We start from the raw sequence: 16,505 nt of genomic DNA, 5'->3' as shown, positions 1-16,505 counted from the left end.
TGAGGATTTTGACTTCCTAATCAGTTAACAACTTTGAGCCCTATATTCCCTTACCAGTGGAGATTTTTGAAAATTAAAAGATGACAGAGGAGAAGGGAGAACTCCTATGGACTTTGGGATGTAGATATCAATCTGCAGATCACTTCACAAATGCACAATTTTTGGTGTCACCATGATAAACTAGGTTATAGACATAATAAAACACTGTATCTGTGGGAGTGTCAATTATTCCTCAGCAAAGTGCAATGTTTCTGATGCAAATTATTTCTAATATGGCATTTTTTAAATGATCAAAGTATATTATCACAACAACTTTTTAAAATATTGTAAAATATATGGAGAAATAAAAAATAGAAGTTATACCTAATTCCTCCTTCCAGAGATAACCATTGTGAACACTGATAAATTTCTTTACAGACATTAAAATAGATATATAATATCCAATATCATACTCTTCGTACCATTCTGAACCTTCCTCCCTTTTTGGAGAATATATTACCATATTTACAGTTGATACAATTACTCAATTGTGTTTATATTCAAGTCTTAGGATTGAAAGTCATTCTTTTTTTTTTTTTTTTGCTATAGGGCACGTGTGCTCGCTAGACAGAGAGAGACAGAGAGACAAAAAGCGAGAAATCACCCCCCCGTGGGGATGGACACACCGCACTCCCTTCCCCTCCATTCTCCTCTCGGGATCTTGGGCACACACGCACACGTGCCCGGCGTGAGTTTTAAGCCACCGGGTCTGGGACATGAACCGTGATCGACTACGTGGGAGTCCAGCAACATAGCCATTACGCTAACTGCTGGTCCCAGGATTCAAAGTCATTCCACCTCTTTGAAGCCTCTTTGTTACCCCAATACTTTTTCATAGACCCAAAGATAAAAATAGGTAATTGTTTAGGGCAAAGACGCACATTCACAAAAATCTCACTTAAACAATTTTGTATTTTAAGAAAGATTTTTGCTGTAGGGTGTGTGTGCTCACCTGTGAAACAAAGAGAAAGTGAGAAATCACCCCCACCCCAAGAGGGATGGCCACGCCGCAATCCCTTCTCCTCCATTCTACTCTCAGGATTTTGGGCATGCACGCACACATGCCCAAAATGAATTTCAAACCACCAGGTCCAGGACTCAAACCAGTCAGCCATGTGGGAGTCCAGTGTCCTAACCACCACACCACCTGCTAGCCCCCCCAAGCATTATTTTCTTAAACATAAACATTCAAAATGGGTCAACCCATGACCTGATGGTTAAGACCACTGGATACCACATGGTCAATTGTATGGTTTGAGTCCTGGAACCAGGAAGCTTAGAAAATCTGACATCAGGTACATGTGCAATCATGCCCAAAATCCTGAAAGGAGAAAGAAATGGAGGAGAAGGGACTGCAAGCGTGACCATGTCCCATGAGAAATGCTTTCTCTGTCTCTCACTGCAAGCGTGACCATGTCCCATGAGAAATGTTTTCTCTCTCTCTCGCTCTCTGTTTCTCTCCAGCAAGCACACGTGTCCTCTGGAGAATTAAAAACAACACACATACTCAAAATATACAATTTTACATCTATTTTGCCATTTCTAAATTTTTTTAGACATACTAAAGGTATGTTCTCAAAAATCAAACTGACTACGACTTTGGGTCCCTAAAACGCCTGAGCAAGCCATTAGCATCCTTCCCTTTCTGCATCCCTAGGCTAGTATGAAGGTGGGCTTAGGAGTGGGACTGGCCCTAAACATTCTTTCCTCCTCTTCCCTATACCTTCCAGCAGATTCTGACCTAGAATATTTTTCCTATGCTCATGTCCCAAACTAGTCATTTCTAAGGAAGAAATGCTATGTGTATTGTTATCTGGCAATTATAACAAGGAGCCAGAAATCCTCCCACCTAAGCTTATTCAAAAGAAAGGTGAAGAATAAAAACTTGGATGACAATAGGTAAGAAAAAGAGGAAGAGCCCATAATCCAGAAAGGAAGAAGGTTATTTAAGACAGAGAAGTGACAGTAAAGGTGGCAGGTAGAAAGTGTTAGAAGAGCATGACTTAGGCCCTTAGGGCCCTAAATACAAAACCAATGAGAGTCCATACTGTAAGTGTAGCTAACACTTAAATTCATCTCTCTCAACTTACATTATTTTCTCTTAGATTTCTTTCTCTCCTTTTCTATTTCTTCCTCCTCATTATTGCAACTTTTTTCTTTCCCTTATTTAGTGACTTGACATGCAAGTCATTCAAGACTAAAAATCTCTCTTAGTTTGAATATCTAAGGAACCTGAATCCATGTCAATAGTCAAATTTAAAGTCCCCAAAGTTGTATTCTACCAAAACTTCCTTCAGTTAGTGCAGTGGGACAAGTGTGCATTGGGCTATAATGCAGGAACTTTGGCTAAAATCTTGTGATTTTACGCCATCCAGTGGTTGCAGTTGCTAACTGCATCCTCTGGGAAAAAAAGACAGAGAGGGTTGGCCTGTACTCTGGTAGTAAAGGGAACTCAACCTCACATGAGCAACAGTGGTTTGAATCCTGGCCCCCATGACTTGAAAAACATACCAGGGGCCAGTCCATGATATGATTATTAAAATAGCCCGATCCCATGGGGCCAGCAGGTGTGGTGGTTAGGGGTGCTGGACTCCCACATGGCTGACCACGGTCCAAATACTGGACATGACAGCTTGCTCTCTCTCTTTCTCTCTCTATCCCTCTCTGGTCAAATTAAAAAATAAGTAAATAAAGTTAAATAAAATAATTCTTTAAAAAAAATAGTTGGGGGACCAGCAGTTAGCGTAATGGCTATGTTGCTGGACTCCCACATAGTCAACTGCGGTTCGCGTCCCGGACCCAGTGGCTTAAAACTCACACCGGGCATGTGTGCGTGTGAGCCCAAAATCCCGAGAGGAGAATGGAGGAGAAGAGATTGTGGCATGGCCATCCCCCCGGGGGGTAATTTCTCACTTTCTGTCTCTCTGTTTCTCTCTGTCAGGCAAGCACACGCGCCCTATAGCAAAAACCTCTCCAAAAAAAAAAAGTTGGATCCCACATGGCCAACTGCACAGTTTCAAGTCCCAGACATGGCAGCTTGAGAAACCTTCCAGATGCAACTGTGTGTGGGCCCAAAATCCCAAAAAGGAAGGAGAAATGAAAAAGAGATTGTAGCTTGACCATTCCCCATGGTGGAGGGGAGTGCTTTCTCACGATCTCTCCCCCGGTCTCTCTGCACCAAGCACGTGCACTCTCTGCTAAAACTGTTTTAAAGAAAAAGAAAATCATGTTGAGCACATGTACATGTGTGCCCCAAATCCCAACAAGATGAAGAAATGGAGAAGGGACTGTGGCACGACTACATCACATTGGAGGGTGATTTCTTTCTCTCCCTTTCCCTCTCTCTCTGTCTCCTTCTCTGGCCAGTGCACATGCCCTCTGATAATTAAAAACAAACAAACAAACAAAAAAAAAACACTAAAATTGGGACAAGTAGTTGGCGTAACGGCTATGTCGCTGGACTGCCATGTAGTCAACAACCATGGTTCAAGTCTTGGACCTGGTCGTTTAAACTCATGCCGGGTGTGTGTGCGTGCGTGCCCATAAGATCCCGAGAGGAGGATGAAGGAGAAGGGATTGCGGCATGGCTCTCCTCCCTGAGGAGTGACTCCCCTGGGGGGTGATTTTTCGCTTCCTGTTTCTATTTTTCTGGCAAGCTCATGCGCCCTATAGCAAAAACTTCTCAAAAACAAACGGGAACCAGCAGTTAGTGTAATGGCTATGTCGCTGGACTACCACGTAGTCCACCGCGGTTCGCGTCTCGGACTCGGTGGCTTAAAACTCATGCCGGGCACGTGTGCGTGTGTGCCCAAGATCCCGAGAGGAGAATGGAGGAGAAGGGATTGTGGCGGGGTGATTTCTCGCTTTCTGTCTCTCTGTCTCTCTCTGTCTGGCGCGCGCACGCCCCCTCCCCTGAAAATCTCCCCAAAAAAAAAAAAAAAAACAGAAAGGGAAACAAATCGTAACAAACATGAAATCTGTAGAGATTTTTGGTATAGTGTGCATGCACCACAATCAATTCTTTCCCATTCTCCTCTAGGGATTTTGTGCATGCACGCACATGTGCTCAGCATGAGTAGGATTCCTAGACTGTAGGATACATATAGCAAATCTACCCAAGGTCACAGAATTTGTGACTGAATTAAGATTCTAATATAGGTAGTGAACCTCAAAATTTCTATGCACTTATAAAAATTCTGGGCACTAATACACATATGCTCTATTTATATCTTTCATTGACATTCTCTTGAATGACTGATGTCTTTCATATTTCTATAAAGCTCCTATCTTAGAGAACTATGCCTTTGTGATATGAGTTGTAAACATTTTTCCATTCATTTTATTATTATTTTTAATTGTCAGAGGGTACTGTACTTCCCAGAGAGTGAAAGCACCCTCCAACAAGGTGTGGTCACACCACAATCCTTTTCCTCTATTTTTCCTTCCTGTTAAAATTTTGGGCACACAAATACACACATTTTTATCCTTTCTTCTTTCTCTCTTTCTCTTTCTTTCTCTTTCTTTCTTCCTCCCCTCCTTCCTTTCTTCTCTCCTTCCTCCCTTCCTTCCTTCTTTCTTTCCTCTTTTTTTTTTATTCTTTGCTATAAGGCATATGCCCTTGTCAGAGAGAGAAAAAGAAAGGGAGAAATCACCCCTCATGGAAGATGGCGGTTCCAGTCTCGGACCTGGTGACTTGCTTTCTCACTTTCCCTCTCTCTCTCTGTCTCTCTCTGGTGAATTAAAATAGTAATAATAAATAAAATAAATAATTGTTCAAAAAAATTTTATGAAGTCTAATTAACATGGCTTTTCTTTTATTGACTGTATTTTTTTCTTAGAGGTTTTTGCTATAGGCTACGTGCACTCGCCAGAGAGAGAGAGACAGAGAGACAGAAAGCTAGAAATTCTAGTTTTTTAGGCTGTTTAACAGCCTTAGAAATGTAAGTCTTCCACACATAGAGACTGGCCCAATATTTAGGTGCAGATTCAGAAATCAAGCTCATATGTAAAAATTATCAATTTATTAAGTAATTTATAAGAAATAGACTCATCATATGTACACAAGTTATTAATTTACCATGAGAAATACAATTGCAATAGGTCTAGAAACATGCATCTTTGTTAACTTGTGCACTAATTTTTTTTTCTGGAGAGGTTTTCGCTATAGGGTGCGTGCGCTCGCCAGACAGACAGAGAGAGACATAGAGACAGAAAGCGAGAAATCACCCCCCAGGGGGGATGGTCACACCGCAATCCCTTCTCCTCCATTCTCCTCTCGGGATCTTGGGCATGCACGCACACGCGCCCGGCGTGAGATTTAAGCCACCGGGTCCGAGACGCGAACCGCGGTGGACTACGTGGGAGTCCAGTGACATAGCCATTACGCTAACTGCTGGTCCCCTGCACTAATTTTTTAAAGAGATTTTTGTGTAGGGTGCGGGCACTCACCAAGGAGACAAGGAGACAGAGAGACAGAGAGCAAGAAATCACCCTCCAGGGGATTTCCCCTCTCCTCCATTCATCCAAAATCCTCTTAGGATTTTGGGCATAGGCATGAGTTTCAAGCCACTGGTCCAGAACTCACAGTTAGCCACATGGGAGTCTAGTGCCTTAACCCCAGTGCCACCTGCTGGCCCCGACTATTGCACTATTAATGGGGGAGAAAAAAGTCTTACCCTGAGGGGCCAAAGTACACATATATAGGGCAAATGCAGATACATGGTATATCTATGAAACAGAACTCTGTAGGAGGGGAGGCGACTATCTAAAAGACTCTTCAGGACTGGCAATAATGATTAAAAAAAATTTAAATACTAGTTTAACCCTTACAATGATTTTTATTAAGGACTCAGAATAAGGGAAGTCAGTTCTAAATTTAAAAAATTCTGGTCTTGGGAATCAGCAGTTAGCATAATGGCTATGTCGCTGGATTCCCACGTAGTTGACCGTGGTTCGCATCCCAGACGCGGTGGCTTAAAACTCACGCTGGGCGCATGTGCGTGTGTGCCCAAGATCCCGAGAGAAGAATGGAGGAGAAGGGATTGCGGCATGACCATGCCCCCTGGGGGGTGATTTCTCGCTTTCTGTCTCTATGTCTCTCTCTGTCTGGCGAGCGCACACGCCCTATAGCGAAAAACCTCTCCAAAAAAAAAAAAAAAAAATTCTGGTCTAGCCAGAATGTGCAGTGGTTAAACACTGTGCATTGGGAACCTGGATCCCATGTGGCCAACTGCAGTTCAAATTAGCCCCAGTGGCTAGACAAACACACTAAAGGAGCCAGCAGGTGGTGTGGTAGTTGAGGTGCTGGACTCCCACATGGCCAACTACAGTTTGAGTCCCAGATCTTGTGGCTTGCTTTCTCAGTTTCCCTTTATTTGTCTCTCCCTGGTGAATTAAAGTAATAATAATAATAAATACAATTAAAATAAATAATTATTAAAAAAAGAAAAAGGAAGGAAGGAAGAAAGGAAGAAAGAAATAGAAAACACACTGGATACACGTGTGTGCATGTGGCCAAAATCTTGACTGGAGGAAGAACTGGAGGAAAATGGATTGTGGCATAACCACACCCAACACTGGGAGATGCTTTCTACTTCTTTGGCAAGCCCTATGCCAATTAAAGAAAAAAATTTTGTTTAATTCAAGCAGTTGATGGCATTAGGTTGATGGAGTATTGCTACAGTACAGTCAGCTGTAATGGGGCAATAATGCTTGAAATTCACTAGCCAAGCCTCTCTTCCTTGAATGGGCTGTAAGATGCTTCACAGGCTTCCATTCTTCCATTACTGACACTAACCCCTCCTCCTTTCAGGTCCACTCATTCTCCCTTTGGATATGCTAAAATGTTCTGTATTTCTCAGAGACATTTTATCTTCTACAGTAACTAGTACCGCTGCTTTTACCTTCTGTGGTTGTATAAAGTAGTAGTTAAGGATTGGGTAGAAGTTTGAATCTCTACTATGTCGTTGTCTGCTCATGTTTCTGAGTATCCATTTCCGTATCAGCAAAATGGGAGTCAATAACACTTTCCTTGGAGAGTTTCTTAGGGACTAAAATGAGAGAATACATACAGAGAGCCTTGAACAGTAGCTATTTTTAGTACAGATTTGGGAAGGGAACCCTGCTGTGTTATTTTAAAGAGTGTTTGTGTGAGTACATGATTAAATAGTAAAGGGTTTTAGAGAAAACTTGTCCTTGGCATGATTATAGATTCTAGAAAATTAATAAAACAAGCAGACAAACACTAAAAAATGTGTTTGGCTGTGTAAAAATAACCAATTACAGTCATTTATGCAAACAGCTTAACATTTAATGCCTAATTATTATGCAGCACCATAACAATTACATATGTCATTAAATATGCATCAGATTAACCTTGTTGTAAGCTTTACTTGATTACAATAGCAAAGTACTCACTCTGTACTCTAAGGAACAGTCTGATAGTTAATTGCTCATATTGCATAACTATTTACATTAATTAAATAGTACATAGCTCCTGAGTTTATTCTCCATTTAAGGCGAGGCTGGCTGATTCATTCTAGATTGCAATGAGGCATTTGCCCCGTGATTTTTTTTTTTAAAGAATTATTAAATTTTATTTATTATTGTTGGCATTTTTAAATTTGCTATAGGGCATGTGCTCTCACCAGAGAAAGACAAAGAGAGAGAGAGAAAGTGAGAAAGCATGCTGCCAGACCTGGGTCTCGAATCACAGTCGGCTATGTGGAAGTCCAGTGTCTTAACCACCATGGTAAATACTGGCCCCTGTCCTGTAATCTTTGAGATAATGTACACTTTTCTATAGTGAGGAAAATGCTGAAGAAGCAGGCAGCAAAACAAACTGTGGAACTGCCTATTGTTCAGGAAACTTATGGATTTCCAGGAAACAGGCTTTCTTGATCTAAATAATGAAAAAATTCTAATGCTGAACAGTAGTCAACATAGTCTAGAACAGCTTCTAGACTAGTACTGGGTCATACTGGGGAGCATTTCTAGAATTAAAGTTACAATTATAATTTATTTTACTTCCACCACAAAGTCAAATATATGTATAGGTACTATACATATATACATACATCATCACACCCTTACAAAATTCTCAGTAGATATGTATATATAAGAAGAAAAGAGACACAGAAAGATAGTAACTAATTTTAATTCTTTTTAAAAAATAATTATCTATTTTATTTTTTATTTATTCATTCATTTATTTTTTAATTTGATCAGACAGAGACAGAGGGTGAGAGTGAGAGAAAGAGGAAGTGAGAAAGCAAGCCACCAGATTCAGGACTTGAACCTCAGTCAGCCATGTGGCAGTGTCCAGCACCTTAACCACCATGCCACCTGCTGGTCCCCACTAACTTTAATTCTTGAAGGTGGTAAGGGGTGGAAATTAGGCTCAAACTCAAAAAACCATCAAAGCTCATGTATTGTTTTTGTTTTTGCTTTTTGAGAGAGATTTTTGGTTTAAGACTCATTTGCTAAAGACACAGACAGAAAAAAAAAAAAAAAAAGACACAGACAAAGAGATAGAAAGTGAGAAGTGAGAAATCACTCCCCAGGGGAATGGCCACGCCGCAGTCCCTTCTCTCCTCTCAGCTCTCAGGATCATGGACACACACACACACACACACACACACACACACACACCTGGCATGAGTTTTAAGTAAGTCACCAGGTCTGGGACTTGAACTGCAGTCAACTATGTGGAAGTCCAGCTGTGTAACTGCTATGCCATCTGCTGGTCCCAAAGCTTGTGCTGTTTAAAAAAAAATGTTGCTAGAGAGTGCATATGCATGCTGTCGGGAGTTGGGGAGAAGGAGGGTGATGGGGAGGGAGAAATTGAGAAAACACCCCCCCATAAAGGATGACTGCACCACAATACCTTCTCAATTTCTCCTTTCAGTTTTGGGCATGCATATATATGTACCCAGTATGTTTGTCAAGCTTCTGGGTCCGAAACTTGAACCACACAGTCAGCCATGTGGGATCTAAACACCTTAACCACCATGCCACGGGCTGGCCCAAAGCCCATGCTTTTAAAATGACGTATATTAAAATGTTCCAGGTTCCTTACAAATATCTCAAACATTTATAGGGCACTTGTTGGTTGCAAGAGTATATAGATTGCCTGTAACCAGATGATGCAAAATACTTTAGGGGCCTGTTTGACAGTCAAAAGGTGGAGGCCCTGTATATCATGCTGAAAAGTATGCAGCCAGGCTGCCTATTAGGCATTTCTAAATTTTCTGATAAACAGAGCCACTTAGCAACAGCACACTTCTCTTGGGTCATTGGAAAAGTTATGACACATTTTTGTATAGAAAAACACATCATGACTTTTCTGAAGATCTAATAGTTCACCTAACTTTTTGGATTCTACCCAAAACCTAATGACTCGTGAGACAGATATTCTCCAGTTTGTGGAGACGAGAACAAAGTCAGGGAGGCAATGAAGGTGTACAAGAAATGGGCAACAACTCTGCTTAATGGCAATGGCATTATGAAAATCCTGGTACCTGCTAACTCTTTCGGTGTTTTTTTTTTGTTTGTTTGTTTGTTTGTTTTTAAATTTTGTCAGACGGTGCATACACTCACCAGAGAGAAAAAGAGAGACAGAAAGGGAAAGTGAAGAAGCACCCCCTATGGTGCATAGTTTTTATTTTATTATTATTATTTTTTATGTTTAAAGTTTTTGTTACAGGGTATGTTTGCTTGCTAGAGGTAGACTTGTGAGGGAGGTTGAGAAATCACCTTACAGAGAGAATGGCTATGCTGTAATTTCTCTCCTCCATTTTCCACTTGGGATTTTGGGCATGCATTCACATATACCCTGCGTTCTTCTTAGGTTTTTGCTATAGGGTGCATGCACTCGCCAGAAAGACAGAGACAGAGAGATAGAAAGCGAGAAATCACCCCCCAGAGATGGCAACGCCGCAACCTCTTCTCCTCCATTCTCTTCTTGGGATTTTGGGCATGCACGCATACGCACCTGGCGTGAGTTTAAGCCACTGGGTCTGGGATTCGAACTGCGGTTTGCTACATGGGAGTTCAGCAACATAGCCATTATGCTAACTGCTGTTCTCTACCCTGCAGTTTTCAAGATGCAGGGTTCAGGAAGCAAACCATGTAGTTAGTCATGTGCGATCCAGCACTTTAATCACCATGTTTTAAAACTAGCTGGCTCCCTGTGGGGCGAGTGATGCAGCAATCCCTTCTCGTCCATAGCTCCCTCCTTTTTGGGATTTTAGGCTTACACGTACATGCACCTGGAGTGTTTTTCAAGTTACGGGGTCCAGGACTTGAACCAAGCAGTTGGCCATGTGAGATCCAGCTGCCTAAACCACCAGGCCATAGGCTGGCCCTACTTCATACATCTTTTATTTACTTACTTATTTAACCAATGGCATATCTATTTTCAAAATCCATTTTATTAACTGACAAGTAAAAATCGTATATTTATGGTGTACCACATGATGGTTTGATATATGTATATATTGTAGAATGGATAAATCCAGTTAATTAATATATCCATTATTTCACACACACTTATTATTGTTTTGGTAGTAAGAACATTTACAGTCTACTCTTTTACCAAATTTTAAGTATCTGATAGATGTTATTAACTATAGTCACTATGTTATACAATGGTTCTCCTGAAAGCATTCCTCCAGTCTAACTGCAATGTTTGTATCTTTTGACTAACATCTTCATAGTCTCTGCCCTGGTAACCAAGGTTCTACACTGTTTCTTTCTTTCTCTCTTTCTTTCTTTTCTTTCTTTCTTTCTTTTTTTTTTTTTTTTGAGACTTTTGCCATTAAAAAAATACAAAATGCTTCTCAAATTTGCGTATCATCCTTGCACAGGGGCCATGCTAATCATCTCTGTATCATTTCAATTTTAGTATATGTGCTGCCAAAGCAAGCACACTACACTGTCTCTTTTAAGTTTGACTTTCATGGATTCCAGGTACAAGGAAGATCATGCAGTATTTGTCTTTCTGTGCTTGGTTTATGTCATTTAGCATAATGACCTGTAGGTTCATCCTTACTATTACAAATGACAGAATTTCCTTCTTTTTAAAGGCCAAATAATATTCCACTATGTATATATATTGCCTTTTTAAAAATTTTTTTAATTTTAGTATTTTGTTATAAGGTGCATGTGGTTGGCAGAGAGAGACTGGATAAGAAAGAGAAAGTGAGGAAATCATCCTCCAATAAGAAAGGCTTTGCTATAATCCTTTCTCCTCCATTATCCTCTCGGGATTTGGGGCACACATGCACTGATACACAGTGTGTTTTTCAAGCTGCTGGGTCCAGGACTCAAACCATGTAGTTGGCCATATGGGATCCAGCACTGCAACTATCACACCACCTACTGGCCCTATACTGCATTTTCTTTATTCATTGGCCAATGGACACTTAAGTGGTTTCTATGCCTTAGCGATTGTAAATAATGCTGCAACCAAGTGCAGATATTTCTTCAACATGCCAATTTCGTCTCCTTTGCATATATACCCAGAAGTGGAACTCCTGGGTCATATATCTTTTTTTTTTTTCCCTGAGAGATATTTTTTGCTTTAGGGTGTGTGCAATTGCTAGAGAGACAGAGAGAAACAGAGAGATAGAAAGTGAGAAATCACTCTCCAGGGGGATAGCCACGCCACAATACCTTCTCCTCTATTCTCCTCTCGGGATTCTGGGCACGCATGCACATGTACCAGGTGTGAGTTTTAAGCTTCTAGGTCTAGGACTTGAACCACAGTTGGCCATGTGAGAATCCAGTGATGTAATCATTATGCTATCTGCTGGCCCCCCAGTATCAGGTTTTTTTAAATAAGATTTATTTATTTTTTAATTTTTAAATTTATTATCATTATTCTTCAATTTTGACCAGAGGCAGACAGAAAGGGAGAATGAGAAAGCAAGCCACCAGGTTTGGGACTTGAACAATGGACGGCACTTGAACAATGGACGGCCATGTAGGAGTCTAGCACTTCAACCATCATGCCACCTCCTGTCCCTGTTCCACAGTATCAGTTTTAAGTCACTGGGGCCAGGTCTCAAACCATGGTCGACTATGTGGGAGCCCAGCAACATAACCATTATGCCATCTGTTGGTCCCAATAGTTCTAATTTTAATTTTTAAAAAGAATCTCTATACTGTTTCCATAATGTCTGTACTAATTTACATCCCCACCAGAGTACACAAGGGTTTCCTTTTCTCTATATCCTCACCAATGTTTATCTCTTATCTTTTTTATAATAACCATCCTATCAGATGTGAGGTTATATCTCACTGTAGCTTTAATTAGCATTTCCCGTATGATTAATGATGCTGAATATTTTTCATATATCGGTTGGCCATTTATATGTCTTCTTTTGAGAAATGTCTTTTCAGGTCATTTGCCCATTTAAAAAATTGAATTATTTGTTTTATTACTATTGAGTTGTTTGAGATCTTCTTATGTTTTAGATACAAACTTCTTACCAGAAACTTAGTTCACAAATATTTTATCCCATTCCATGAGCTGTCTCTTCACTTTGTGTTTCCTTTGCTGTAGACAGGTCTGGTTTTAAGTCTAGCTGTGAGCACTAGACTCATATTTGTCATACAATCAGAGTACAAAACACAGATCCAAAACAGAACCTTAAATCTCTCCTCTTAAGTCTGTTCTTCCATAAGCTAATGTCACTCTCCTCTACAGTGCTCAAGGGAAAACCCCAGAAATGTGCTCCCTTAATCAGTGTTATCCTTTTTCTCACTGTGAGTTTTTTTTAAGGATTTTTTTTTTAACAAAGATTTTTTGCTATAGGGCATGTGTGCTCACCAGAGAGTCAGAGAGACACAGAGACATAAGGTGAGAAATCACCACCCAGAGGGATGGCCATGCCACAATCCCTTCTCCTCCATTTTCCTATAGGGATCTTGGGCACACATGCACATGCACCCAGCATGAGTTTTAAGTCACCAAGTCTGGGACTCGAACCTCAGTCCACTATGTGGGAGTCCAGTGATGTAACCATTATGCCATCTTCTGGTCCCAATGTCTCCATGTCTTAAGCACACTGACTAAATTGGTTTTAGGAAGGGCTAACATCATTTGTAATTTGCAGATGCTTGAATGTTGTTTTTAATTAACAGACCTCGTTATTATGTGGGATTGTTTTTTCCAAAAGAGTACAGCATTGATGACTCAAATTCAGTTTTTCAACAATCCCAACATGCAGATCTGGTTATATGCCCTAGCCCATCTCAGAAATATTCAGTTTAGGTGAGAAGAACACAAAGGTATGTCCTGAGTGATTGACCTTATCTTCACTTCGTCAAGAAGTTGAGAGTTGTTGTAAAGGTGTAAATGTGGGCCATGGTGGCACATGTGATGGGGCACCATTCTTGACATTGGAACTACATGTTAGACCATGGTTCAGATGCCTGATCAATACCAGGAGTGCCAGTACACATTCATGTAACTGTGATCCTGGTTAGTTGAAGGGCTGAAAGGCTGCGGGGAGTGGAATCATGGTGTGGTAAGTCCCTGTTGAGGGTGTCTGTTTCTCTTTCTTTCACATAAAAAAGATAAAATACATAAACCTTTAAAAGAGAGATGTAAAGGTATACGTAAAACACCAATGTTGACAAGCTATCTTTTAAACAAGTGTTGTGCTCAACATTTATACTTTTTTTTTTTTTTGGAGAGATTTTCGCTATGGGTCACAAGCGCTCACCAGACAGACAGAGACAGAGAGACAGAAAGTGAGAAATCACCCCCCAGGGGGTATGGTCACGCCGCAATCCCTTCTCCTCCATTCTCCTCTCGGGATCTTGGGCACGCAGTCACATGCACGTGGCGTGAGTTTTAAGCCACCGGGTCCGGGACGCGAACCGCGGTCGACTACGTGGGAGTTCAGCAACATAGCCATTACACTAACTGCTGGTTCCCCTCAACATTTATACTTTAAAGGACTTTTTTTTTTAGAATTATTTTATTTAAATTTATTTATTTATTTAAATTTGACCGGAGAAGGACAGAGTGCGTGTGGGGGGAATGAGAAAGCAAGCCGTCAGGTCCGGGACTTGAACCATGGTCAGTCATGTGGGAGTTCGGTGCCTTTAACCACCACGCTGCCTGCCAGCCCCAAAAGACTTTTTTTGAGAGATTTTTACTATAGGGTGAGTGCACTTGCTCAAGAGACAAAGACAGAAAGCGAGAAATCATCCCCAGGGGGATGGCCATGCCTCAATCCTTACTCCTCCATTCTCCTCTCGGGATCTTGGGCACACAATGTACACATGCCCGGTGTGAGTTTAAGCCACTGGGTCCAGGACCCAGACCGCGGTCAACTACATGGGAGTCCAGTGCCATAGCCATTATGCCAACTGCTGGTCCTACCAAATGATCCTTTTAAAGCAAATGTAATTACTCCTTTGGTCTCAATCCTTCGTGTATTCTATCACATCCCAATAAAATTCAAAGTCCAACAATAGCTTACCAAATGATACATGATTGGCTTCTGGCTGTGTTCCATTTTATTTGTCTAATTTGCTGCGATCCAGTAAAATTGGTCTCCCTGTTTCCTTCCCATGCCAAACAGCAAGAGGCATTTCATTTCCTGTTACTCTTCTAGAAGAGTTTCCCGGTAGAAACCCACAGAGCTCCCTCCCTCATTAAATAATTAGATTTCTGCTTATATGCCTCTTCTGCTAAGAGAGTTTCCTTGTCTCCTCTCACCAAAAGGAAATCCCTGTATCACTCTTATGCTTTTACCCTGTTTTATTTATTTTTCCATAAAACTTGCCACATTAATCAGCATCATCTATTATTTAGTATGTGTGTTGCTTATTGTCATTGTCCCCCACTATGAATTATCAGGCAGATACTTTGCTTTGTTTACTGCTGAATTCCTAGCACCTATGACAGTGATGGCTCATTAAATATTTGTTGAATAAATGAATGAATAAATAGATGTTTCAGGATACAACAAATGTAAAACACCTTATATGTATTGACATAATGCACAGGAAAATGGCTAGAAGTATACCAACATGTTGACTGTTTATTTAAGCAAATAGTTTTTACATTATTTTTTGCTCTTGTGAATTTTCCTCTTTTCTTTTTTTCACTTTCTTTCTTTCTTTTTTTAACAAGGAACTTGCATTACTTACACACCAAAAAAAGAAGAAGGGGGCCACACAGGCAGAAAGTGTAAATAAATTCTAAAAGAGGCTGGGCAAATTTATCAAAGACAACCTTCTAAATATAGTTATAATAACTTTTTTTAAGAGTTTTTTGCTATTGGGTGTGTGTGCTTGCCAGAAAGAGAGAGAGAGAGACATCATCCGTGGTGGAGATGTGGGAGGGTGGATGGCCCCGCAGCAATTCCTTCTCCATTCTCCTATCAGGATTTTGGGCATGCATGCACACCAGCCCCGCATGAGTTTCAAGCCTCTGGTCCCTGAGTCCAACAGCAGTTGGCCATGTGTGAATCTAGCACTTTAACCACTATACCACAGGTTGACTCCTGTAACAGCATACTGGCTATGAGACACCCTGGTTTGTATTCCCTTCTCCAACACTTTCTAGCAGTGTGATCCCAAGTTACAATATTTACATACCTCTGCTGAAATAAGGGGATAATAGTGCCTATCTCAAAAAGCCACTTATAATAAATGAGGCCATATGTGTAACTTACTTTGCACAATGTCTGGCATGCAATAAGTACTCCACAAATTATAGCTATTAGAATAATCATTAGCAGTAGTAATAAGAGATGTTGGGACATACCTAGCCCTCAAGATTGACATCAGAGTGGACCACCACATCCTTTCATCATTGCACCTCAGTTTGGGCCTCTGAAGCCCAAAGAGGGGATGGTTCTTCCCAAAGAAGACAATTTCGACGTTCCAGAAGCATCTGAATGAAACGTACCCTCTTCACCCCTTAAGCCATTCAGTCAGTCTGGTTAATCCATGAACAGCATTGCGAGGTCGGGACTGGAGAGGCTTTCTTGGGCCCAAACTCTCAGCCTCAATGTCCCCTGACGCAACAGTGGTGGGGTGAGAATGCCATCACAACACCCAGACAGTACTGGCCCGGCCCGCCTCACCGCACTCCAGAGGATCAAAGGCACCAAGCACCGGAAAGCCTCTGGCGCCCGGCCACGCGACCCCCCCGGAAGGGCGATTACTGGTCGGACGCAGAAGTCAGACAAGGGCTCGGCCCCATCTTCTGCGTCCTCGGTTACAGGGGCCGCGGCGGGCTCGCGCACAGGGCCGGGGGAAGGGCACAGGCGATGACGGCGGGCGCGCGGACAGGGCCGGGAATGCAGAGGCCTGGGACTGGGCGGGGGCAGGGAGGAGGCGGCGGGCGCGCGGCGCGCTCGCGACTGCGCCGCCAGGGGCGCGCACGCAAGCCCGGGGACGCGCACGGCCGGTGGTTCCTCGACGCGGAGGAGGGGGGCGCG

At 41.7% G+C, this 16,505-nt stretch overlaps 1 protein-coding gene and 1 non-coding gene across 2 annotated transcripts in view; both read right to left on the bottom strand.

The window, feature by feature from the left end:
- Positions 1-16,309, bottom strand: part of ACACA (acetyl-CoA carboxylase alpha) — a 335,657-nt gene extending 319,348 nt beyond the window's left edge. The window contains exon 1 of the mRNA XM_006154441.3: positions 15,827-16,309. Coding sequence (XP_006154503.1) covers positions 15,827-15,864 — 38 coding nt within the window. The 5' untranslated portion in view covers positions 15,865-16,309. The remainder of the gene's footprint in view (positions 1-15,826) is intronic.
- Positions 10,860-10,966, bottom strand: LOC114008883 (U6 spliceosomal RNA). The gene has a single exon (XR_003550373.1). It is a non-coding gene; the product is annotated as a U6 spliceosomal RNA (small nuclear RNA).
- Positions 16,310-16,505: the final 196 nt, after the last annotated feature.

The sequence above is a fragment of the Tupaia chinensis genome, unplaced genomic scaffold (assembly GCF_000334495.1).
Source record: "Tupaia chinensis unplaced genomic scaffold, TupChi_1.0 Scaffold000407_4, whole genome shotgun sequence".
In the NCBI taxonomy this organism is placed as follows: Eukaryota; Metazoa; Chordata; class Mammalia; order Scandentia; family Tupaiidae; genus Tupaia; species Tupaia belangeri.
This window is presented reverse-complemented; position numbering and strand designations above follow the sequence as displayed.